General features: G+C 33.1%; 1 protein-coding gene across 6 annotated transcripts; it reads left to right on the top strand.

Moving 5' to 3' along the window:
- Positions 1-1,153: 1,153 nt before the first annotated feature.
- Positions 1,154-27,468, top strand: LOC123714044. Of its 6 annotated transcripts, XM_045668095.1 has the most exons (29): positions 1,154-1,395; positions 1,472-1,703; positions 2,013-2,168; positions 2,269-2,352; positions 2,928-2,966; positions 3,370-3,466; positions 4,479-4,665; positions 5,679-5,803; positions 6,280-6,351; positions 6,696-6,845; positions 7,199-7,279; positions 7,808-7,905; positions 8,303-8,934; positions 9,711-9,875; positions 11,013-11,162; positions 11,853-11,972; positions 12,535-12,586; positions 18,400-18,499; positions 19,664-19,972; positions 20,457-20,618; positions 21,345-21,467; positions 21,813-21,950; positions 22,341-22,466; positions 23,862-23,925; positions 23,987-24,075; positions 25,440-25,650; positions 26,613-26,772; positions 27,031-27,207; positions 27,355-27,468. In XM_045668095.1, exons 1-28 carry the CDS (start codon positions 1,329-1,331, stop codon positions 27,200-27,202), a joined length of 4,161 nt encoding a protein of 1,386 aa, XP_045524051.1. In that variant the 5' UTR covers positions 1,154-1,328; the 3' UTR covers positions 27,203-27,207; positions 27,355-27,468. The 6 variants fall into 6 exon arrangements, with proteins under 6 accessions (XP_045524051.1, XP_045524052.1, XP_045524055.1 ...); XM_045668096.1 differs by lacking the exon at positions 9,711-9,875; XM_045668097.1 differs by lacking the exons at positions 1,154-1,395; positions 1,472-1,703 and having other exon boundaries at positions 2,027-2,168; positions 2,928-2,970.
- The last annotated feature ends 55 nt before the right edge of the window (positions 27,469-27,523 follow it).

The raw sequence follows: 27,523 nt of genomic DNA, 5'->3' as shown, positions 1-27,523 counted from the left end.
TATTGTGGTAATAGTCTCCTGACTCTATTGGCAGCATAGGCGGAACATGATGCGCGAAAACTGAATTTTACCGCGTTGCTATATCTTCCACAAATAACTCTAAATTAAATTATGCCAAATGCAGTACGCGCCTAGTCTAGATACACTTCTATATATAAACTTATTTAAATGTATCAAAAATAAAGTATTAGTCAGAGTAATTTACATAAAACTTGGCTTTGTAGTAAAATGTCATGAATAGAAAATGAAATAAAAAATTAAAAGTAGGTATAAAAAAAAATGTGAACAATATTGATTTTAACGTCAGTCGCGTAACATAATATCACACACAGGCAAGTCGAATCAACGATAACGTACCATACCAGTAAATAATATCTTAATAAATTATGTCGTTGGAGTATAATTTCGTAAGAGACTGGTTTTATATTTATACTAGCTGACCCGGCAAACGTCGTTATGCCATGTATAATTATTTATAGGAAAAAATTTTTTACTTCAATAAAAAACCTATCTACTATAGTAAAAATAGGGATTGATCGTAGAGGGGTGACAATTAAGGGTTGTATGTATTTTTGTGAGTTGCGTAAAAAAATAAAAACAAAAATTTTGTTAAAAAAAATAAAATTTAGGGTGGACACCCCTCATCACTTAGGGGGTTAGATAGTAGATAGTAGCTGATTCTCAGACTTGCTGAATATGCATAAAAAATTTCATAGGAATCGGTCGAGCCGTTTCGGAGGAGTATAGGAATAAAAAATGTATCGAACATTGTGACACGAGTTTTTATATATATAATTCGTATTTGATTGTAATTTAAGAATGATAATTAAAAGATATAAGGCTTGATGTTTATTCTTTAAATTATGATATTTGTAGTTTGAATGTTTAAAATTCCATTGAAATCCCATTCCAATGAAAGTTTATCAAAAAAATTAAAATATAACATGATTATAAATTACTTAAATAATTAAAAATCTGGTTTTTAAAATCTTGTGGACAGTCTTTATATAATCTTGCGGTCAGAGCATACAGTGCCATGTGGACTATAGAAGAACCTGTGGCTGTAACTGTCCAACCATGTAGTCTGTGGTACTTTTTATCTTTAGTTGCTATGGCGCCAGATTTAGATTTTTCTTTCAAACAATAAATTATGTAGTTAGATTTGTGTAATGCAATGTAAATTATAATTGTATACAATTAGCAAGATCTAAGAAAAATCACTGTTTTAGTTATGTAGGTCCCGCGTGTTGTAAGTTTTGAAATTGATAAAATTACGCTTATGAAATGTTAAAATTGTTAAATGGCAAGGGGGTTTGCTTTTTCACAAAATGAATAATGCCCAAGAAGAAGTCGGAAACGACATGTGTAAAAACCACACTGGAAGATCCGAAAAGGGTGAAATATTGTGTATATCAAGTAAAATATTCCTTTTACAAACTGAATGGATAGTCCGTTATTATCTTATTTGCAGATTTTTACAGGATTTGTCCTTCAAAATTAAGTAAGCGTGAGCTAGAAGACATGTACTTTGCTCTTGTCGAAAATAACATGGATCTCAAAAAAACTGTAAATGGGCAGCGGGAACAGATCAAACTTTTGAACACTAAAGTCCAGAGGATGATGGCTCAGCGACCCACTACCACTAAGGAGCTAAAGGAATGCTGCATCAATAATAAGGCTATTATAAATGAGCAAAAGGATGTGTACGTATATTTTGTTAATATCCTTTGTAACTATTATAATTACTGTGTGTTTTAAATCTAAATTACAGCTAAACAGAATATATATATCTTACATAGCCTTAGGCTTTAAAAATTATACAAAAATTTATGGATTCTGCAACCAAACCTTTATATTTGGTATTCTTAATTAAATAAAATAACATTTATGGTTTTTTCTAAACTCACAAGACACTTAATATCTGATGTTCCTAAGCTGAATCATTACCTAAGTTAACTTAGAATGCTTCATTTTCTATGCTATATTAATACTTTAATATCTTCTTATTCTAGCATAGCTGATCTGAAAAAAAGTAATGATCGTTTAACAGAAAGGATTCGCTTGCTTAACATGAGACTTTGTTCTGCAAAACAGTTTCTCAAAAAAGGCCAGTTACCAAGCAGTGCCCGATGTCCAAAATGTTGCAATGGTGTTCCTGTATCTGTTAAGTAAGTATTCTTATGTGTCTATGATTCAAATATTACATTAATAGTATTGTTTCATATACCTATTTGTGGAAAGCCATTAAACAATTGTCTGTGACTTCAGAAATTCATCTACCACTGGTCTTACCACAGAAGTGATTGAACGCAGCGTTAAATCTGCAAATGCATCCTGCCAATACTTTGCAAAGTAGGTAATATTATTTATTTGTGCTTAGAATTAAATTTTACTTAAAGTAAGAATTATTAACATACGAAGCACATTCATGCTGTTTCTACTTTGCCTTAATGGCAAGGTTTATAGAAATATATATCCTGGATTTGTTTGATGTTGAAAGTGTTTTTTGTTTCTCAGTTTCTGGTAATTGTTTGGAACCCTAAACTACAATTAAACTAGTATGTAAGTAGTTCATAGTTAGCATAGTTTCTTTAATGCATATCTATGATATAGATTCGGGTTAAGTTACGTGACGCGTGATCGGGTTCGATTCTAGGTCGTAGTGCCGGTATATTATATTTAAAGCCCCAAATTAACGTCACGTTTTCAACTTGAAATTGTTTAATGTAATTTTGGAAGAAATTTAATTATTTTTAAAATTATATGTTCATATTTTTGCAAAATATTGTGTACGTTGTTATTCTTAGCAAAATTTTTTCGTTTGGTTATTTGTCGTATAAGCGTGTGTGTATGAAAGTCAGGTAGTGTGTAATTATTTTTAAGTTGTCCTGTAAAATCATTGTTTGTCAATAAATAGTCCTTTACAGTGTTACATCACCAACACCCGGATCTTCTGCAAGAGAACAGTGGGTACTTAATTTTTTATTTGTTAGTTAATTGAAAATAATTTTAAGTATATGAAGATATTACGGCTTCTGTCTAAGGCCCAGACCTAAAAATATTGTAGCGTTATTGATTTATTTTTATTTTATTTATTTTTCATAGAGAATAAAGCCTAGGCTCTAATAATTGATGTTTCGTGTACATCATCGTGACCGTTCTTGAAATAAAATTCAGGGTTGAGAGAGCCATCAGTATAAAAAATACCAGTATTCCTTTAGATTTAAATATCGATGTATGTCGGAAAGGTCTATATGACCAATAAAGTAGATGCAGAAATTGTCAACCTTTTCCCTAAAACCTATGTAGAAGAGTTCTTCATAGACTTATTGGCTAGAAAGAAGACTTTAGTAGTAATTTGATATTTAGGCTATTGGCTGTTGATAAGACAAATGAATTGTGCGATCAGAACAAATGCCGTACTGCCATGGAGGAGCTTAAACAGAAAACATTATCGCTACAAGAGGTAAAATATTTATGAATGTATTGAACAAGGCATGTTTTTGATAGCTTGCTTGGGCGATGTGTTTTAGGAATGTAATCGTTTTGTCCGGTTCATAGGTCAGTATGCTTTCACTTAGGTATACATGTATGTTATTTAAAGAAATATGCTAAAAAGCCAAAGCGAATTAATTAACAGCCACCTCAAACTAAGACAACCTTATTAAGAAAAATGAAAAGCCTTGGATAGTATATGTTATACTCGTCACATAGTCCGGTCAGTTTAGACATAAAAATAGTGGTCAAATAACAAAAATTCCCGGAAAGCTGAATTTTGTTGGAGAGCTGGGACTTTCCGTAACAAAAAAGTTTTAAAAATCCCCACCGATCTTATGTGTGCTTCAAAAGTTATTCGGGGGCAAAGGTCAAAGCTTGAGGTTTTTTAAGATTTAAGAGAATTTTAAAAAGTATAACTTGGCATCAAACGTTTTTTTGATAAAACTTACCGTACTCAAACTTTGACCTTTGACCCCGAATAACTTTTGTAGAATACATTTTTTTTTAAATATCTATATTGACCGAACTAATATCTGTAATAGATATCATAGACATTATTGTTTTTTGTTGCTTTTATTCTCATACTGACCTTGATATCATTTCCCTTTGTAATCCTAGATTTATCTGAAACTAAGTCTTATACGGCTGCTACTTTTAATGTTTCTGTGAATAGACTATCTCAATATTTCAATTTAATTAGTTAGTGTTAGTAACTAATGAAAATATTGATATATTTTACAATCATTCTACTTACCGTTATTTTGTTTATAATCCTTTTAATGAGTTTTTAATTTTAGCTTTTACTATTTGCCTGTGCATGCATCTTTTGCAATTGAAATCAGTATTAAATTTAAAACTATATTGTCTATCTTAGACATAAATTGAAGTACATAATTTGACTCATAAATCGTATATCACTTGCGCGTTTGTTTTATATCGTAGTAAAAGTTAACTTTTTACATACTTTTGGCGAGATACAGGAGCTATCGCAAACGCACGAAGAGTATGCGTCACGTATAAAAAAGCTGGAAGATGAAATGACGCGTCTCAATACTGAGAACGTACGCGTACGTTCGGTGTCTACGTCTAGCGAACATCGTGTGGAAGAACAAAGGGGGGAGATATCAGATTTATTGCAAAGGTTGAGGAAGTGCGAGGCTAAATGTGGTAAATATTCATATTTTTTTTTAGCTTAGCTTATTGTTTTTTTATTGTTAGGTTATTTCTTGAAGCATGAAAATACTATTGTGCATCTGCAGTTTCAACTGAACAATGGCGTTATTGCTAAGTAATTTTTAAAAGGCAATTTTTAAAAATTATTATTTCTGTTCTTTGACACAAAAGGCACGAAATTATTTATGTTTAATAAATCTTTTTCCACTATTAAGTATGACCTAAAACGGAGGAAATATTGGTAACAGAAGATTTTTTAATGTTTCAGTGGTCAGTCTAAATAAAGATGATTACAGTATTAATATTGCAATAAAAAAGGGTTAACTGGTAACTAAAAATTAAGCGTTATTTAACATTAATTCATAAATAAATAAAATACAAAAATGGAGATTGGGATGCCCTCATCACTTCAGGAATATATTATATAAGCATAAGCTCTCACGAATAAACACAATTTGTTAAAATCTGTGACCCTGTTTCGTAGGCGTTTGGTTACAAACACTGAGAATTTTGTATATTTAGATTTAGTCACCCAAAAGTTGTTTGATAGAGATTTCTAATCTAACAATAGGTCCGACTATTGTATATCATGTTCTCTACGTTAATCTCTTGTGTAACAATGTTCGTTCCCATAATCCTCTGAAACGGCTCGATCGATGCTTATGAATTTTTTTATGCATATTCATATAATTCTGAGAATCGGCTACTATATACCTTTCAACCCCCTAAGTGATAAGGGGTGTCCATCCCAATTTTTTTATTTTATAATCATACAGCATACAAAAATACAAACAACCCTTAATTGTCACCCCTATACGATCAACCCTTATTTTTAGATAGGTTACTTTTATTGAACTAAAAAAATATTATCTGGAAATCATATATATGGCAAAACGACGTTTGCCGGGTCAACTAGTTTTGGATCAATTTGTAGCGTACCTAAATATTTGCCTACAAATTATTGCGATGACGATATACTCGTACTAATAAAGTTTTATCTATTTAAGAGCACTTGTCAGTCCAGTTAAAGATAGAGAGAAGTCGGTCGGCGGAACTAGAGATGCAATCGAAGGCTTTCTATATGTCATCGACCATCGCCACGGCTGTTGAACAACACCTAGCCGGATTAAATGTGAGAATATTTCATAGTTTTGTTTTATTTTTCATTATAAGCGAGCGAGAAAAGATTAATATGAATTTTTGAAACGTTAGAACTTTTTTACGGCAATTATGGGATCTGCCGTTTGCTCTGATGAATTTTTGATGAATTTATTACATATACTTTACATATTTAAAGAAAACACTAGATTGAAGCTATGTATTAGCACGCGAAACTTTCGGGAAAATTTAAAATTATGTAAAATAATTATAAGATTACTCATGTCGAACTTAATTCTAGTTTTAAGAGTTGTCAATCGATTATCTCTGTATGAATTTTGACAGATTTGACAGCGTTTAAGATGTGATTGTTTACTTTAAATACGAATTATAATAGAGACCTTACCGTCTAATTTGATCAAAATTAAAGGTTTTCGAGAAATTTCTGTAAAGTAAACTAATACATAGCTTTAATCCGTTAAAAAAGTGTTTTCTTTGAATTTATTACAGTTAAAGAAGGAGGAAGAGGAAACAAAATTAAAACGCGATATGTCAGCACAAAGTGTTGACAACAGTTCTATGGTAAGTGTATTTATTTTTATTAGGTACCTAAACTTTTACGCGTCGTAGTGCATGTGCACTGGTTTTTAGTTTATTTAGCCGGAAAAAACAAGTTAGCTTTTATTTAAAGTATTATTTATTTATTTATTTGTATTACTGTATACAATTTCGCATCGCTTCGATAATTTTATTTTCGTTTGTATTAAGTACTAACTACATTTTGGTATTGCGTAACATACAAAGGCATCTACTCGTCTATTTAGAAATATATATAGAAGTAATAGTATATTTAGTTCAGGCAGAAAAATCCGGACCACGCCCCATCCTTTCTACATACGTATTTGTATAGATAATTGATTTTTCAGTATCATTGCCAGTTCCAACTAATAGTGCCCAATAACTCTATTTCATCTCAAACGGACAAAGTATCAGAAACAAGTGCGGAAAAAGTAATTAATCAGCGTTCAGAGGTCGACGATTCAGGGTATGCCGAAAATAGCAATGCGTCTTGTGAGGTTCGTTTTTATAACAAACTTCATATAATTAATATTATACCCTATATTAATAATAACGTAATATAATTTATAAAAAAAGAAGGAATCTAATCTGGATACATGTCTGATATTGTTAAATTTTAAAAAGAAGCAGGTCTAATTGTTTAAACATACTGCTCCCACAAAGGCCGGCAACGCACTTACAAAAATGGGCGTCCATGGGCTGCGATGACTGTTTATAGCCCTACAAAAATTAAAATTAAAAAGTATTATTGTTTTAAAGTTAGCTTGTTGATATAATTTCGTTAAAATAAATTCTTATATGTGTGTAGGAAATCTAACATCCGTTACTAAGTAAAACGTTTGTATTTTAGGACTCAACGAAAAAGGATATCAAAGTCGTGAATCAAATTGCCGCCCTTCAAGAGCAGTTGGACAATTTGAAACAGTCGCTTGTGAGTCGATATCAATTGAAGACAGTTTGACAATTCCATTATTTAGATATTTTGTAATAATCAAATGATATTTTAATATCGACCTTTTTATCTTATGCTTCATAGGGTAAAGATAATAAATATTCCACCAGTGTGCTGAACTGTTGCACAGCGGCACAGTGTCGCACAGCGTACGTCACAAATGTTTGTTTTAGTTGACTCAATCAAGCGAACAGTAACAAATTGTGCGCGAATATATTACAAGCACGTTTTCCTGTCCATAACAGCAACTGTCGGCGGAAAATCTTCTCAGTGAACAAGTGTGGAACACTGTGCGCTCACAAAAGTTACACATAGCATTGCCTACATTCGCCCACTATTTTGGTGGAATCGTATCTAATTTTAACATTCGAGACTTGGTGCTATGTACGACTCCTGTATGTCATATTCTTTGATCAGACTTACAAAATTATTACCTAAGTGATAAAACCTACATATTAAATAATATTTGAAGAAATTTATTTTTGAGTTAATGATTGTTATATTTAGGGAGAAAATCGCGACATTGATTTTGACGAATCCATTTTACTGAGACGAAAGTCTTGTTTGGAAAGACCATCATGCAGTAAAAAAGATGACTATAGAAAGTAAGTCTTAATAATAGATTTAACTATGTATAAGTGTATAAAAGTAGTTTCATTATTACTTAAGTTATAAATGCCTCTCCAGAATTAATGTCTAATTGGAGGAAATCTACTACACCGATTTTGATACAACTTCGGCTTATATTCTAGAATTTTACTGACGTCGAACTTAATTCTAGTTTTAAGAGCTGTCAATCCATCATCTCTGTATGAAATTTGACAGATTTGACAGCGTTTAAGACGTTATTGTTTACTTGAAATACGAATTATAGAGACCTTACCCGTATAACTTGTTCAAAATGAAAGGTTTTTGAGAAATTTCTAAAAAAGTATTTTTTCTTTCTGTCAGTTTATAATAACTTTTTTAAATTAAAAATAAAGCTAAAAGTTAAATTTTTAGTCCACCGGTACCGGATGATTGCGATTTTCTTATAAGGACAAATGGCCTGAATTCTTTCAAAAGCACAAACGAATGGTGTAAAGACTATGACAGAAGTGACGCAGATTATTCTAGCTGTAATAATTGTCCGTCCATAGTATCTAATGTAAAAGATAAAGAAAAATGCAATTCTGATGACGAAAACTATACGATAGAACAGGATTATGAAAAAGACATTTTTAATAACAAAGATGTACCGAAACTCGATTTAAGCGGTGTTAACGAATCCAGCCAAGACAACAAAACATATAGAAAAGATAATGATGAAAACAACGCTTGTGAATCAAACCATAGTTTTCACTTCACAAAAGAAACAATAACTAAAATTGATGGCAAACTCGTCGCTGAACCGTTTCATGAGATAGATAAAAAAGCATCGATAGATGACTTTCAGAGAGAGAAAGATGATTATCAAGCAAATAATAATTTCGCAGCTCTATCGAATGTAAAGAAAACTTCGTCTTCAAAAATCGAGTCTGAGAATTTTGTGTCAACCGGTGTTGATCCTATAGAGTTGCCTTTGGATAGGTTTAAAGAAACTGGTGTTCATACAGATGAGACAACTTTGTCTTTATTAGAGAAGAATCGCCTTGGTGAGTGTACTTTCTTGTATATTTAAAAAAATCTGTCTGGTTGGAAATGTCATATGTGTAAACTAAGATTAACCAGCAAAAAGTCATCATATCGTGTCGTGTATAGGTTGTATGCTGGGTCGTACAACGTGGATTGAAGTTAACGAGTTGTACTGTTACCATGGTTACGATATTATTTCTATAAGATTGTTTTAACTATGGCAAAAAATATCGTATTAAACTTAGTTGTTAAGCCTCGATTAGATAGAGACGATAGATTTTTGTACGGACATCTAGAGCTCTGCTTCATTCAGATACTAAACCGACAAAAAACGATTCGACAAGCATTCGTATAGTAAACGACACTAAATTAAAATGACTTCCTAGTGACTGCTATAGGGAGCGAAGTATTACGTCACGCAATTTTTGGATATTCTTGACCTACCCATGAAACGCGCCGTAACGTTTCTGTATCCAATAGTAAAAGGTTTCGTGACCAACCCCAGTGACTCTTTATAAGTAAAACTTACCATTATATGGTGGAAAGTGAAAAATAATATTAACAATAACGCGTAATTAATCCCCGCCCTGCATCGTAACGTTTAACAAGAGGAAGAAATTCGTTACGTAATACTTGAATGCTCCCATAGACAATATCGTATTGACGTATACGTACTTGACGAAACCGTACGTAACTGTTTCTATAATCATTATTATATTTTTAAGGCATTTTATATTCTACACTATTGTATATATGTTGTGATTTTAATATATACATACAATTTTGTTAAAATTAGAAATATGTGAGCAATCAGTCCGCGTGTGCACTTGTCCCGAGTCCGCCCGTCGCGGAACCTCAATGTTCCGTTCGTGTAGTGGTACGCTTCGGTTCACAACCACGATCTCTAACAGCAAGTTTCGGAAGTGCGATTGTGCCGATAATTTATCTCTGGAAATGAAAGGTTTTGCATTTACTTATATTGAAAGCTTAATCTGATAGTATGTCATCAAAAAATTAATTCATTATTTGCTCAGATTCTTTTGAGATTGAATCGTAATGCCTTTCGTTGTTCGGCTTATTTTTAAATTGTCAATCGCTTGCCGTTATTACTAAGATACTAAGTGCATTACATAAATATTTATTTATATATGTAATTATATTGCGCTTGGTGGCTCCAACGTGCCGAATAGTAATTTGTTGATCCATTTTCCCTTGTTGATTCGGGTGTCTTTTGTGGATCCAATGCCAGCTGACCATAAATATGTAGCTCCGATCGGAGCCACAAGTGTCACGATGAGTAATAATAATAATTAAGGGATTTTTTTACAAATCTACCTTTTTCGATCCAATCAGTGAGCAGCATTTCTCAAGGGCTTCCTCATTGGCATGTTTGGGCTACTATATTACTGGCTACAGTAACGTAATAATGTCTAATGTCAAATTATCCTATACATAAGTATATCTCAAATGAAAGCTAGTGTTGTAAATAGTTAAAAATAACTAAATGTACATTACAGTAATTTATCTAATTAGACTAAATACCAAAAGCGTTTTACGATTGTTTCACTGTTTAAACGGACGACATAGTAATTTTGATAATTTTGACGAATGTCTAGAACATAATAATTTATTAGCATTCTTTTCGCGGATATATTATGACTGTGGTGAAACAGAGATATTATTACCGTTTATTTGTTTTTTAAAGTGTCGCATTAACTTTCTTGATTATTTGTTAGAACTATCTAAACTAAATCTTTATGGTTGTTTGTGTTTAGGCATTACTATGGGAGGGAGGTATAAAAAGTCACTGGGGCTGGTCTCGAAACGTTTTACTATTCGATACAGAAAACGTTACGGTGCGTTTCATGGGGGGGGGGTGTCAAGAATCTCCAGAAATTGCTTGGCGTAATACTTGAACGCATTTTTGTAATAGAATAAAATTCAGTCGTAATATTGCTATATGTTTATTTTAAGCAAAGTGTATTCAACAAATATTTTTTCTTGAATACACTTAGTTTAAAATATATTTCTCGCCTTAAAGCAATTAATAATACTGTTTAACGGTTTCATTATACAGCGATTTACATGTTTTGTTCAGGTGTAAAAGGTTCCCAAACTTACGTTCGTCAAACATCCACGCCACACGGTACATTTGTTATACAGGGTGAGGCAATTTTGGACTCCATGTCACCCATCACAACCGGCTATGAAGTATCCTCCTTGACAGATTTACCTTCGGAAAGGGAAGGTATTACGATCTACGTGTATGTGTTATTAAATATAATAAAAAAGTGATTCGTATATATTTATTGTGTTATTCAAATACGTTTTAAGATTACGATGAGAAAATAATAGAAAATGATATTATCTTTTGTTAACATAACTTTTACACATTTAAAGAAAACACTTTTTTGAAGATTGAAGCTATGTATTATAGATATGTATTGTATTATCTGGGGAAATACATACAGATAATACAACTTTCTCCACAGCTGTGTTACTTTTGACATTCAACACCTTTTGTCTTCAGTCACCGTGACCACGCACGCTGTAAAGTACGCGAAACGTCGGAAAAGTTTTAAATTATGTAAAATAATTATAAGTTTATAATAAATACATAGCTTCAATCCGGTAAAAAAGTGTTTTCTTTGAATAAGAAAATGGCTTTAATAAATTATTTATTTGTTATATATTTTAATCAGACATAATTTAAAAGTGTAAATATTTTAATAAATCAAATTAATTTTTATCAGAGTGGTCATAAGTTCTTCACCTGACATATGTTAATACTAATAATCGTATATTATTATGTTATATATTCTACATGTTAGTTGCGCATATATAAGTATCGGTATACAGCCGCTACATACATGATTAGTGATTACGTACATTCTGATGTTTTGTATTCCAAACATTTTCTGAAATCTCTCAATTTTAGCTGTAAGTGCGCAAACGTCGTTAGGCCAAGATAAGGGCACATTGACACAAAGCGACGAAACGCCGCGCTCAACCACGGACTACGGTTCGCTCAGTGAAGGCGAGGTACCGATTTCTGGACGTAAGTTTTGAAAATTTGATATATCTGTAAAGAATTATAATTTATAATCATTTTTAGATCTACAATCGGGCCATAAACCGATCCATAATTACCTGACTATATATAGCCTGAGCAGTGTTGGCCTAGTGGCTTCAGCGTGCGACTCTCATGCCTGAGATCGTAGGTTCGATCCCCGGCTGTGCACCAATGGACTTTCTTTCTATGTGTATTTAACATTCGCTCAACCGGTGAAGGAAAACATTGCGAGGAAAACGGCTTGCCTAAAAGTCGACGGCCTGTGAGGCGCAGAAGGCCTATTAGATTAACAAATGATCATGATACAGATATCTGAGACCCATACCTAAAAAAAGTTGTAGCGCCAATGATTATTATTATATATAGCCTATGTTATATAACCTTTTTTTTATAAAATAAGTAATAAAGTAATAAGTTTACAATTCAATCGTTTTAAGGCTCCTAATTATTTTAACTTAATATCCGATATCTTAACAAAGAAAAATTTACTATATAAAATTTATACAAAATTAATATTTTCTACAAATTTAATATCGATTTATTTCAGGTAAACGGCTTTCGCTTGGTGAAACGCCTCTTGAAGTTAATTTGCGACGTCGGTAAGTTTTGCATTTAAATTTGCATGTGTAAAACTGGTTAACTTTTAAGCCGTTTCATATTTCACACCGAAGTCAAAGCTAAAATGATTTTCCTATGTCCTTAACCCGTTGCTTAACGGTCTTTTTTTACTTTGCTAAAACTAATTCTATTCTGTTATCATTGTTTTTTTTTTAATTTTAATGCACCTGAATAAAGCCTAGTTAATAGTGAAGTCAAGATTTGCGCCATGGTTGTGTGACATTCTGAATATTTTGGGATTAATATACAAGTCGCAAATTAATTACAAGTTACATTTCGTAGCCTAGTTGCTCATTTATTCTTAAGGTCTTCCTCTTGGATAACCGAACTGTGTGGACGTGGACGCTACAAAGTATTTTAAATTATTTATTTGTCAAATTACAAACTTGTATTTCAAAGTGCAATACTAGGGACGAATAGAGTGCAAGCAGTGTGGCTTTCAAACGGAACGGACCTCTTGCTGCCCTGGTAATGTGAGTAAAAACTGGATATTGCTGTCTCATCTTGCGCGCACGCAGTCAGTTTCTTGTCACCCTCACACTAAAACCTGTCTCAAGGCTCCTCCCTCTTCAGACGCCCTATTACAATTGCGACTAATAGAACAAGTCATTGACATACGTAGCTTGGGTTCATTGGCCGATAAGAATTCCTTTGTTAATATGTCCCAAGATAAGAGTGCATGTACACAGTACAATAAACCTGTCTCTGAAATAAATAGATCTTTTTCGGAATCAGACATGAGTACTATCGGTGGCACCGAATATGCAACGCCAACATCAACGAGACACATGTTTGTCTCAACTCGCCTAAAAAGGAAAAGAGAGGATATTGATTTATCTGCTGAACTCCTTAATTTCAAAGAGGAAATAAAAAATCTAATGACTACCATGATTACCGAGCATAGCGTTGAACTTAAAAAAATCAATCCTACTTTATCAGACATAAAAAATACTAACCACAACATTGAAAACTCAATTGCATTTCTCATGGCGCAAAATGATGAGTATAAGAAGAAAATTGAAAAATTAGAACAAAAGTCACAGCAAGATCGGTTAAATATTGCAACACTAGAGGATAAAATAGAAGAAATGCATAAGGGCATGAGAAAGGCTAATTTTGAAATTAAAAATGTCCCAAAAAAGGTTAATGAAACAAAGGAAGACTTACTCGAAATGGTTAAGTGTCTGACTTCAAACATTGGCTGCTCACTTCCCAAAACTGAGATTAAAGATATTTACAGGCAACGCTCCAAGAAGGAAGGTATTAAAAACACGACTATCTTGGTTGAGACTACTTCAACGTTGCTTAAGAACGACATCATGAAAATGGGTAAAGCTTTCAATATAAAACACAAGTCTAAATTGTGCGCTAAACACTTAGGATTCCATACCAATGAAGATACTCCGATTTACATATCTGAAAATTTAACGCCAAAAGCATCTAGACTCCTTTATCGTGGAAAAGAGTTGGTGAGATCAAAGGCATATAAATATTGGTGGACTTCGTATGGTAAAGTATATCTAAGGAAAGATGATTATACACCAATACTTTTACTCAAGACTGAAGCCCAAATACAGCAAATAATGCAATCCTACTGACTATTGCAGGTTTTATTAGTTTTTAAATGTACTTGTCACCTTATCTTTTGCAACTGTTATCACAACAAAATATCTTATGTAAAAACACTAAAACATTATACACCATTGTACACTCTCTTTTATACTCATCATAAAAATGCACCTGTCTGTCTGTCATTTTTACTCGGGACTAAATTAATACTGCAACCGTAATTTATGTTCTCTCTCTCTCTTACACGTATCACGCAAAATACAATAATACTCAATACTACCCTCAAATACTGCATGTCATAACACCTATTGCTAAAATACCAATACCCTTCAATTATTCGATTTACATTGATTATGGTCATAGAAAAGGATACATTTCTGCTTTCTCTTTCCTTTACACGTTTCAGGCAAAATGCAAATATCCTCGTTACTACCCTCAAATACGGCATGACATGGAATTTATTACTGAATTACCAATACCTACCAATTATTCGATTTACATTGATTGTGATCATATAAAAGAAATCATTTCTTTTTTCAAAATTTATTATGGATAATACACTCACAACAATTCATGATTTAGATGAAACTGAAATAGCTATATCCACTTCGTGTGAAGTAAAAAATCTAAAGCAATTTATAAACCCTAAAAAAAGTGATTTAACTATTATAACCCAAAATATAAGAAGCATTTATAGGAATTTCGACAATCTACAAGTAACCTTAAGCAGTTTGAAAATTGAGGTAGATGCCATTATATTAACTGAATGCAGATTGAATAATACAAAGCTTATTCCTCAACTTAGCCAATATTCTTCATATTATACTAAGAATCAGCTTAATCAGAATGATGGCGTAGTGGCTTATATCAGGAATAATCTTAAACCCAAAGTACGTGAAATAATCTTACAAAATGCATCTTGTATACAAATCGAGGTACTTAATCATTTAATCTTAGGAATTTATCGTTCTCCTTCTATTCCGAACTCAGAATCATTTCTTGAATCACTTCGTCTACACTTGGATCATGTAAAGAACAAGAAAAATATAGTCATCACCGGTGATATAAATATAAATCTTATTTACAATGTCGACAACAGTTACCTAAATAACAGACTAAACTATCTTAGTATGCTATCAATATATGGCTTAATACCGGGACATCTCTTCCCAACTAGAAATAATAACTGTCTTGACCATGTTATGATAAAACAACAAAATAAAAAAATTCTGGCAAAAGTAGCTGTATTGAATACATCAATTTCAGATCATCTCATGGTTTTTTTAAGCTTACAGAATTTAAAAATGCATAACGCAGTAAAGGTTAAAAAACTTAAAACCTATACAGATTTTGATAAAGCGGTAATAACATTATCTCATAAAAATCTGAATAATCTCTTACTTTGCGAGGATCCAAATGAAGTCGTTGATAAATTAATAAATAAGATTAAAAAATCCTTAGAAGAAAATACAATAATCACGAAGGTATCTAAAAAACATCAGATATTAAAGCCGTGGATAACTGCCGGTATCTTGCGGTGCATAAGAAACAGAAATAAAATGCAAAAGCGTTTAAAAAATAATGAATATGACGAAGTTCTATCAATTACTTATAAAAGGTATAGAAATTTTTGTAATAACTTAATAAAAAAACTAAAACGAAAATATGACAGAACACAATTAAATAATTCAGTTAATGACCCAAAACAGTTGTGGAAAAATATTAAAAAGATTACATATATGAGTCAAACAAAAGATAATAATGACGAACTATTAAATCTTAAGGCTACGCCTACAGAGTCTATAAATGAAGTTAATAATTATTTCACAAATCTTGGCCCTCTACTGGCTCAGGAAATTTAACAAAGCTCGTCACACTCCTCCACATCAGCACTAGCCCCTATATCCAGCTTGCATTCGTTTGTTCTATTTAGTACCGACCATCCAGAGGTTGATCACATAATCAAAAACCTAAAATCAGATAGCGCACCGGGGTGGGATAATATTCCCACACGATTTCTAAAACTCGCTAGAGGTCTTTTAGTACCTTGTTTATGTCATCTGGTCAACCTATGTTTTCAAAAAGGGATATTTCCGACAAAACTTAAGCAAGCTATTATTGTACCGGTACTTAAATCAGGCGATAAAGACAAAGTCAATAACTACAGGCCAATTTCCATTCTTCCAGCCATCTCTAAGGTCTTAGAAAAACTACTAAATATTAGATTACTAAACTACCTTAATAAATTTAATATTCTATCAAGCGCACAATATGGATTCAGGCAAGGAAAATCAACTGAAGATGCCATATCTCAATTAACGTCTCTAATAGTATCAAACCTAGATAAGGGAAAGAAATGCCTTGGTGCATTTCTAGATTTAAGAAAGGCCTTCGATACAGTCTGTATCTCCTCACTTTTACATAAAATGGAGCATATAGGCATTAGAGCGATTAGAGCGAGATTAAGGCGAACACAGAGAGTGAAAGTAGGAGATTACGTAAGTGATGAATTGGAAATCACCTATGGGGTTCCGCAAGGAAGCATATTAGGTCCAACATTATTTTTAATATATATTAATGCATTAAGCAATCTAAAACTTGATCACGGGCAAATATTTTCCTATGCGGATGATACGGCTGTACTTTTCACAGGGCTTAACTGGGCAGAGGTAAAAATATCAGCGGAAGTTGGACTGACAACTATTGCTAAGTGGCTTGATTTTAACCTTTTGTCTCTCAATAAAGAGAAAACTAACTATGTATGCTTCAGAATTTCTGATCGAACTCAACCACCTAATGATTTTAAAATTAAAATACATCACTGCGATATGCAAAGAGTGTCCGTGTCTTCCAATAGCAAAAGTTAGCTCTATCAAATATTTGGGCATTCATATAGACGAGCGACTATCATGGTATCCCCATATAGAGTCCATGACTGGTAGATTAAGGAAACTAACATATATTTTTAAAATATGTTAGTTTCCTTTTGCGACACATTACATCGGATATAATACTTAAAAGAATTTACATAGCACTTGTTCAGTCCGTACTGACATATTGCATAAACATATGGGGAACGGCCAATAAAACAAAATTTTTGGAATTGGAACGGGGACATAGGGCTCTATTAAAGGTCATGCTGTTCCGGCCATACAGATTCCCATCGGAGGAGCTTTATCAACTCAGCTAATTACTTTCCGTTAGGAAGCTGTATGTCCTGAGTCTAATTTTAAAATCACACAGAGCGCTACCATTTGATAGTAGGCTGTTCTTAAAAAGAAATAGGGATGTTGTCGTCGGTCAGACCGTTAGGACTGACTTTGCGAGACGCAATATGCAAGCAGACTACATCTATAATAAATTAAATAGGCTGCTTAACATCTACCCGCTTACCGTCTACAATCTAAAAATACGACTAAAGGACTGGCTCATGAACATACCCTACGCAGAGTTGGAGCTTCTTCTGAGGCCTAGTATGTAGTACAGACTTTATTCATTCACTCACTGACTCACTCAATCACTCACTGACTCACTCACTCACTCAATCACTCACTCACTCACTCACTCACTCACACATTTGCACTCACACACTCACTTATGCACTCCAGTGTGTTGATAACAGTTAAAAATCAATAACAAAAAAAGAAAAAAAAGTTAATAGAAGATGTAACTAAATTATATATAAATTAAATATTTTAAGGAATGTATAACTAAGTTTGTTATGAAAGAGCTGGAAACCCTGACACAGGTATATTTTTTACTTAAAAGGGTTCCCAAATCTTACACATTGTAATGAAATTGAACTTAAAATGAATAAACATATTTTATTATTATTATTATTATTTACGTACCGTTAGAGATAATACAAAACTGAGTTATGTAAAAAATGTGTTACTGCTTCAGGTAATTATGTTTTGTTAAATAAAAAAATGGTGTTATTGTATGAGGCTACCAAGTTAAACTTTGCAAGAAAAATATTGTTTCCATGGTAACATGTAGAGTTTAAAGCATATATTAAACCTAGATGGGGGTGGGGGTGTTTTAAATCCATCTAAAGCATTGTTCTAATTAAAATTATACAGCGACAAGACGGATGTTTTGGCGGGTAGAATAATTTTCATCGACAAGCCTACCCTCACTTTCTAGTGTATTTTTCTAGTCTTTGGAGTCTGAATATACTTGTTTTATTTATTCAAATTTTGTTACCTTGTATATATATTTTTAGAGAAACATCTACTTCAGAAAAAATGGAGGACACATTGCGTGCGATCAGCGTAGAGTTGTCGAAATGCAGGCATTTGTTACAGATGCAATCCTCGCGTGAGGTAATTGACTAATAATTGGTGCTAAAAATGTATTCTCATAGAAAACAATTACTGTTTTTATATTTGATTGGGAATCGTAGCAAAACTATAATTGTTATATTTTTTTGTTCTATCGTAACCTAGTCAACAGTAGGTATTGTCGGTAGTTAAAACATTGATCTTCTTATTTTTATCCATTTTTAGTTGAATTTCTATTATTATATTAAAGCATTCGTACATAAATTTTCAAAGTATCAGTATCGTTTGTCTTTCCGCAGAGACTAATTTGTATTCATTCAAGTACAAATTTTATAACCTACTCTTTCAAGTTTCACAATTTTCACAGCGCTGAGATATGTTTTGGAACGAGCTTAAGAGCTTTTTATGCTACATGAAGTAGCAACGTTTCTGTAATGCCCAAAGTAGTAGACCAGAAAAGTCTGGCTTGCATACTAAAGTTGTATAGTGATTCTTTTACTGTTCTGTTTAATGGTATATCCACGACTCACAGTTGATATATCTGATACGGTGCTTGTAGCTACACTTCGATAATTTTGCGATTCGTATTTGAGAAAATGGATATGGGAACTAAGAAAATATTTTGTATATAGTGACGTAGATTAGTAATAATTCTACATGTACCTAAATAATTATTATGTAGTTAGAAAACAGTAGATTAATAAAAGTATTTTTAAATAATGTAGTTTGATTTATATTTTATTTTACAATCAATATATATAGGAAATACCTGTTGAAATAAATTATAATTTACATGACATCTTGTGACATATAATAATGATAGTGGCAGCTGACAGGAACGCCATTGCTCAGACATCGGCTCTATAGCAGAATGACAACGGCAGCTGACAGTTGTTGATATATATCTATTAATATTGGAAAAGCGAATACACAACAAGTATTAACGGTTTTAATCTGATTTGACTTTGTCGTTTTAAGTTATTAGCTCTGTTAGATAATAATGACAGTGACAGTTGACAGAAGCGCCATTGCTCAGACAATAATAATGAGCGCATTTAACTTTACAGCGAGAAGGAACGTACGAAGTACGAAGCTAAGCATGTACAGAAATTTGTCTAATTGTAACATGCTTTAATATAGTCCATTTACAAACGTAGTAAGTAACCAGTACTAGAGTTTATTACTAATTAAATGTTCATTAAATAGTCCTCCAGAACACCTCAAGACGCAACTTGTATGACAGAGTCAATTGACATCCCGAAACCTGATCAAAATCACCCGAATTACCACCCTGATAGTCGAAGTCAAAAAGATAATCGCAACATCGATACTTGCGACTTTGAGTCGAATACTCGAAATTTGGACCTGTATAATCGAAATATTCGTAGTAGCGAAACGTCGAGTCGGAAAAGTGGGCTGATACTTCGTAAATGCGACGCGAACGAGCGTGTTGGAGGTATATCTGCCAAATGCGTGTTCACCTTACACGTTGGGACTGTTATCTTGTCTGATCAGGTTTATTTTATTTTTTTGTTTGACTTTAAAGATACTAGATTTGAATTTACAAGCATGTATCACAATTCCTTCAAAGATTTTTTTCGAAACCTGGATTTTTTTCAATATTTTGCCTATGTCCTCGAGGTTCATGCACCATTCTTATGGTGTTTTTGTTTGAAATTGATCGAGGAGTGTTAAAAATACAAATCTTTCCTCATAGTAACATTGTTGTAGATATCGCCTGTGAATCGAATAATGATATTATTTTTATTCTAATATTATTTGTAATCACAAACACAGAGATTCCACCAATTTCCACCATAATTGCATATTTATAGTAACCGTTAAATATTAATAAACGATTCTGAGTAGTGCCGTTTAAAACTTTTTTTATGTTTTGTCCTATATAAGAACTTGACATTTATAATGCAAGCTTATAGTATGTTAGAAGCACGCTTTATTATGTAAACAATACTGTATAATTTATTTCTATATCAATTAGGCAGTAATAAGCTCCCGTGGCAAAGCGTTAACATTAACATGGCGATTCTACGATCAGCCACCGAGTATGACCCATCAGCTCGCGGGACGAGTGATGCATTTTGACTTCTCATTGGAGTATGAATCACGGCTATCTCAAAACTTTATAGATTATCTCAAACATGTAAGTTTTAATATATATTTCCTTGTTTTATAGTAAATTTTTACGAGCTAGGGAATCGGAAAGTAAACGCCATAGATCTCCTTTTTAAGCTTTTTTCAATGCCGATGACTTACTTCTGTCTAACTTCAAACCAACTGCTTTTTCCAACCGCGATGTCTGATAGCGCCATCTAGTATATAATAAAGAAACTTACAAGTTTCTTTACATAAATATACCACTATAAACATACAAGCAACAATTGTTCTTGAACACAGATTGCATTCCTTTCTTTGATCATTTTTATTTCATAGACAACTAAGACATCCTTCTATCTGACACATGGCATCAATTTATACATTAGAGACTTACCGTTGTTTTCAATCGTACTGTATGAAGACGCACGAACGGCGCATGTTGAAGCCGTTAGACCATCACTGCAGTGTTATAATAATCTTCCTTTTTTGTATATTGATACATTTTTCCCAGAGTATGTGCGTATCTGCATGAATCAAACCTTAATTTAGGCAACATTTGAGCTTTGTGCCTGATTATTTTTTTATGTTTAGAATACGTTCCATGACGTACATGTTGCGAGCGTACGAACGTACGAGTACGTCCCAGTTCAGGCGTGTTTTAGAGTTGAGTCGGTGAAATTGCTGCATAAAGCTAATGAAAATTTTAGTGAAAAGTTGATTGTAATTTTGAAGTAAACTGTAAATGACGGACGAGTACTTGATTTTTTTTTAGGAGGAGATGCCAATTATTGTATGTGAGATAGACAACCAGGAGAAGCCTTTCGCGAGCTGCCTTCTCCCATTGCGTGACGCGTTGTTGCATACGAATAGAAGAGTCGATATGTCTTTGGCCCTGGTATTTCTTGTTTTCCTTAGCATTTTAATCTTTAATGCAATAAAAGTAATTTCAAAAATAGATAGTTTTCAAATACGGCATATTGTTACATAGGTTTCCTTTTACATATACCCTCAGGAAACGTGTGGATATATCAAAAACTACTGAACCTATTAGATGACATTTCATCGGAAGTTAAAATATACCTCACTAAACTAAAAAGTATCATCACGATACGAATAAGTTTCCGTGTAATTTGTACACGTCAGACACCCTTGTCCGACTCATAACGTATTTTATCTAGTCCGTTAAAAATAAAGGAAAAAGTAGATAGTGCATCTGGTATTTATAAGAATCTGAATATAGATTTCCGGTACTGATATTAAGAGTAAGACATCGATGAATAGCTTTACAATGAACGACGAGTTGGGGGTGTTAGATGTGTGGTGTATGCTGCGGGTACCTCCCAGCGTGATGGGAGTCATCAATGACGTCATCTCACAGGTAAAAATACATTGGGTATTTTAATAATTTATTCATTTATTTACCATTAAATTAATGTTACGGGTAGAAGTTTAATCTGATGTTGAGTGATGACGCCGCCCATGGACACTCTATGCCAGAGAGCACGCGAGTGCGTTGTCGGCCCTTTAAGAATCTGTTCGTTCTTTAATTGAAGAACCAGGTTATTTAATTGACTCGAAAATACTGCAATCGATGTGTATGTATATGTTTATAACTATAATTTATATAGATATAATTGGTTAGGACGTAGAAATACAATCACAAATAAGTCGACCAAAGTTATATACTGAAAGTTATTTTATCGTACTAAATTTCATAATTTCATTCTGTAGCAAATTTAAAACACGTAAACTATTAATACTTCTTCAGACTATCGCAAGTTTCCATCATCACCCTTCATCCATGGAGAGGATAGTTGATGATGATCACTCGGATTTTCATCTTGATCAGGATCTCAACCTGCGTAGAACGAGTAAAACACGTCTAATGGAATCGGTATGTTACGAAGTTTTACTGTACAGACAATTGAAAAGAAAATTATGCATTTAATATACAAAATATATTTTAAGCTTTGACCATTGACCAACTGCTAACAAGGCTCTCGTAATTTGTACCAAATTTTGATAGCTGATCGTGCGCAATACACAAACAGCTCACAAGAGTATTTTCCTCTTTGTGTGAATAGGTGTAACTAGTATTTAAGATGTTATTTTATAATAATACACCAGATTTTAATATTATTCATTACACAATTCCTCTCAAAGTGTCGAAGACTCCTTCAAGCCCTTAATTATCGTGGTCAGCCTGCCACCTTTGAGATTTCACCTCCTGGTGCAGACCCGTACATCTTTATGTATTCACTATTTATGTGTTAGAGTACATCTGTTGGGCTTAGGGATCCGTAAGATTATAAGGCTCTTAGGCATATATCTAGTTATCTGGTGAATGTTGCTAACATACACTACATATACTATACAAATACACCTGACATTTTTTACACGTAAATTTAAATATATAGTTCACAGGCCACTGGCTGACAAGCTGTACAAAACTAGTGAAAAGCACAATGCCGTTGTATATGGCTATTTAGTTACGAGACTGACTACCGTAGGTATGCCAAAATCTAATACATTTTGGCTTGCGAGAGTCAATTAACAAGTCTTGTTTCTGAATCTCACCTCTTCTGTAGATGAGATCAAAGTGACGGAAGAAATGTTATACCACTGGTAATTGATATCAAACACCTTCATTGAGCAAAATACAAAAAATCGTTTAATAAGTAATGTTTTGTTATATTAAACTGTTGTTACTACTGGAATATTTTTTTAAAGTTATCCTTCTTTTGGTGCGTTAGAGAAAAATGATAAGAGTAAATTTTTACGATGCGCGCGCACACCGTCACAAAAAACCGACACCCTGAAGTTACCATACTCAACATGTTAAAATAAAAAATCCAAAGACCATTTTTTATTTATGTAGAATTTTTTTTTGTGATATTAAAATTGACTTTATTTAACTAGCTAATGCGTTATAATAAAACTTTTAATTTATTAAATACCTTTTTTCTATTGTTGGTATGGTTTTTTCTATAAAGGCAGAAAAAAATATTGTACAGATTATTATTTTGTTACGCCATAGAAGTATAACTTCTAACGCGTGTAAATAAGTACACACACATATTTTTTTAAGCTAAATTGACTGATACACGTGGTATTTTTGTGCTTGTGTTATAAGGGTAGCGAAGGCGTTTAATCCTGATACTAAAATGCGGTGTAAATAACATACGAATTATGAAAATTAAAGACGTAACCGTAATAAAATTGACCAATAGAGAAAATATTTTTATTTGTACATTGTAATTCATAAAGTTATAGAGCATTTTTTTTTCAGAAATATTCATACGACTCAGAAAATATTTACGACATAATGAACTCAAAAAAGTGGCGGACATCGAGTAAGTATAAATTTTTGAATTGATTTTGAATCTGCTCAATTCTAATGACTTAATTATTAAGGTGCTCTGAAACAAGCGGATGGACTTCACAAGAAGTCTGTAACAATTCTGAAAAAAGTACCGCAAAGACCGACATCTTCGCAGCTAATTGTGAGTAGTTTATGTTTTTATCATCAAATTACGACCAAATAAACATGATCGATTTTAGCTTTCAAGATTGCATCATAATTGTTTTATTTGTTTACATCTTGACGCATTTTTCTCCAAGGTGTTAGCGCTATGGATCTCCACGCTCCTGACATATCACTCTCGCTTCATCTACTTTCGTGACATTCACCATGCATACTCATCGGTTATGGGTGCTTTTAACTTGTATGGGACAAGTTAAAAGCACCCATAACTAAGCTAGGTCTAACCCAATCCGACCGGACTTCACCACCCACCGTCGCCTCGTATATCCTCCTACCAGTTTCTTATTAATTCGTTCTTTCCTTTAAAATGGTTATTATCTTCATCATCATTGTTTAAGTCATCTATATACTTTAAATAATAATCTTATGCTGTCATCTGAATGCGTTCTACCCACCAAAAACAAACCCACCCCAATATTCCCATTCGTATCGTTATCATTACGTCCTCTTCTAACGTGCGTTCTCTTTTAAGCGTTACCACTGGCTTCTCAGTTTTACGTATCCTATCTCACAGTGATAGACGACATATACTCCTTTACGCTGTTATTCCACGGTATTTATTATACTTTCATTCTTTCTCTTCTTGTACTATCCTGTTTTTTACCCAATAATATGAATCGACCCGACCTTATTCCGTAACTTCCAATAGCGGTACCAATAATGAGTTTTTGTTCCGCGCAATCTCAAATTTGTGACGTGGATATTGAGAGAACTACATCGAAACTACAAAAACGTGGCATCGGTATCGCTGTTGGAAATTTCTGACTTAATCATTATACCGTGGTAGGCAAATTTATAATTATAATAATACATTAGGCGCTCAATATGCTTCCATTTACTTGCTATATTTTATTGTTATTGCTTAAACATAAAGTTTTGGAATAGGCTCTAGAATTCATACGATTGGCTACCTCTCTAACCTCTTTTAAAGCATCTACATAAACACCTCAACCATATTTTTCCTATCCCATATTTTTTTATTATTGTCAATGAACTTTGGTAATTCTATTACTTTTCAATGTTACTTGTAATTCAATTTTTGATAATTTAGTTATGCACTTTAACCTTAGCCTTTACCTTTCTTATTATTTTCTTCATTTCTAGGGTTGCCTGGAAGGGATTACTTGTTAGCTATAAGGGCGCCCGTTGCATCCCTAATTATTTATGTTACATTTATTTGTTATGTAGTTTTAATAAATACGAAAGAAAAATAAGTACTGTAAAAGCCACTAAAGGGTTTAACGTTGTTGCCTGAAGCTGAAGTTCTACCACTGCAAAAAACCACTGTAAATATTTTTTTTAAAAGTTAATTCATCTTCCCAGGGAAAACTATCAGATGATAATAACACCTTGGATATTACGATTCTTTGGCTAGCGTTAAACGAAGAGTGTCGAGCGATGAACGATCCAGTTGTTAAGCGAATATATGTAGCTTTCGCATTTCTGGGCAAAGCCGGTGCGGATATGGAAACGCCTAGTAGTTTGCCAAAGCCGAGGAATTTTATGGATAAATGCCACTTTAATTTTAGGAAATGTAAGTTCATTAAGTTAAATGTCAAAAGTATGTACGTCTGTATGTTGTGCTTATTACTTGTTTACCTAAAAAATCTGTCTGGGCCTCACTTTCATGATCATTTGTAAATCTAATCGACAAGTAGGTGATCACCCTCCTGTGCCTGACTCACGGCGTCAAATTTTTGGTCTAAGGCAAGCTGGTTTGCATGACAATGTTTTTCTTCATCGTTCGAGCGCATGTTAAACGCGCACGTAGTCGGAAAGTCCATTGGTGCACAGCCGGGGATCGAACCTACGACCTCAAGGATGAAAGTCGCACGCTGAAGCCACTAAGCACACTGCTCATTTCATTATCCTAGGGTAGCATAAATATTAGTCCTTTTAAAAAGCTGTAGAACTACTAGACAGAGAAACTTTACAGTCGCCTAGACAAGGTTTGATGGCTTCTGAATGCCATAGAAATTTCACCTTGCCCGCCTTGTACGGTTTAAGCACTTTCCTGTTACCGTACTATCCTACTAAAGGCAGAGAACAAGATTAAATTAAATAAATAAAATTATTAATATTAATTAAATACACTTGCGACCTGATCGGGAATCGAACCCAATATCGGTCGCCTCGCAGACAGCTTATAAGACTGCTCGTTCTCGTTTGTTTTGTATTAATATGAATATTTTACGAATTTTATTATATATATATATATATATAATAAAATTCTATTTATATTATATTATATAATAAAATATATATATATATATATATATAGTAGAAACATAGTTACTATATGGCCTTTCACTTAAGCCTACGCCGTAGCGCTTTGCTACGATCCGTTTGCAAATTTGTACATCTCATACTGTAATGAGTTTTCATTTATTGTTTAAACTATAATTCATTTAAAAAATACAGGTCGAAAGGACGCATTCAATTTCTTAAAACTAAAGTTTTCAGAAAAATATTATTAATTACTATATGAAATTTTAGCCTTTACAATAAACGAATGCGACGTGGTGGTAGTGGGGCAAATGGCACACCATCGCCAGGATAACACCAAGTCTCCAGACCCAAAGGATTGTATTATCTTTTCCATCATCAGCGAACCACCTGAAGATCCACTCGGCTTGGAGAGCTGTGAGGATATCGGGTATATTTCATTGATTTTGATTGATAAGGTCTTAAAATAATTAATAATTTGAAACCAAAACGTTTCTTGCTGTTTCATGAATTTAACTCTGGTAGCCGTAGATTTTACTATTGTAGTTTATACATCATATTTCTTTGAATTTGTATAGTAAAAAATAATTTGAAATGAAAAAAAAAACAAAATCTTGCAACTTTCTCTAAAAATATCGTCAAAATGTTAGGTGTATAGTTAAATAATGTTGCCTGTTATGCCTTTTAGGTACGCCTACCTGTATCTCGGCGATGCATTATCTTCAAATGGCAACACTTACACTGAGGTGCTGCCTATCCGAACTCCGGACGAGGCCTATGTGTGTGGCCGATTAGCTGTAAGGATCGACGGGCTGGCAGTTATACGAGCCTGTGTCGAACGAACACGCTCTTCCAAGTAGATCCAGTGAGTTATGATACCCTGGTACTTTTTTACTCCTTGTTTGCATTTTTAACCGACACCAAAAAGCCAAAGACAAGGTTAACTTTGACGTGTAGTGAAATTAAATAATAATAAATGTTTGATTATGTATGCTTTTGTGTCTATTTATAGGAAGATAAAACTATAATGTCTATGGATTACCTTCGGAATAGATCCAGTAAGCTATGTCACCCTAGTCCTTTATAAAATTCTTCCATTGGTTCCATTAAGCCTTAATTGAGAATAAGGTATGTGTCGAAGTAATGGCCTCCCTTCTCAAGTAATTTCACTTAGTTATGCC

Source organism: Pieris brassicae, chromosome 9 (genome assembly GCF_905147105.1).
Source record: "Pieris brassicae chromosome 9, ilPieBrab1.1, whole genome shotgun sequence".
In the NCBI taxonomy this organism is placed as follows: Eukaryota; Metazoa; Arthropoda; class Insecta; order Lepidoptera; family Pieridae; genus Pieris; species Pieris brassicae.
This window is presented reverse-complemented; position numbering and strand designations above follow the sequence as displayed.

Coding starts and splice junctions, on each gene's coding strand:
- LOC123714044 (XM_045668095.1), top strand. CDS start 1,329: ATGAATAATGCCCAAGAAGAAGTCGGAAACGACATGTGTAAAAACCAC. Junction 2,967..3,369: donor GGATCTTCTGCAAGAGAACA/GTGGGTACTTAA, acceptor TTTGATATTTAG/GCTATTGGCTGTTGATAAGA. Junction 6,846..7,198: donor ATAGCAATGCGTCTTGTGAG/GTTCGTTTTTAT, acceptor TTTGTATTTTAG/GACTCAACGAAAAAGGATAT.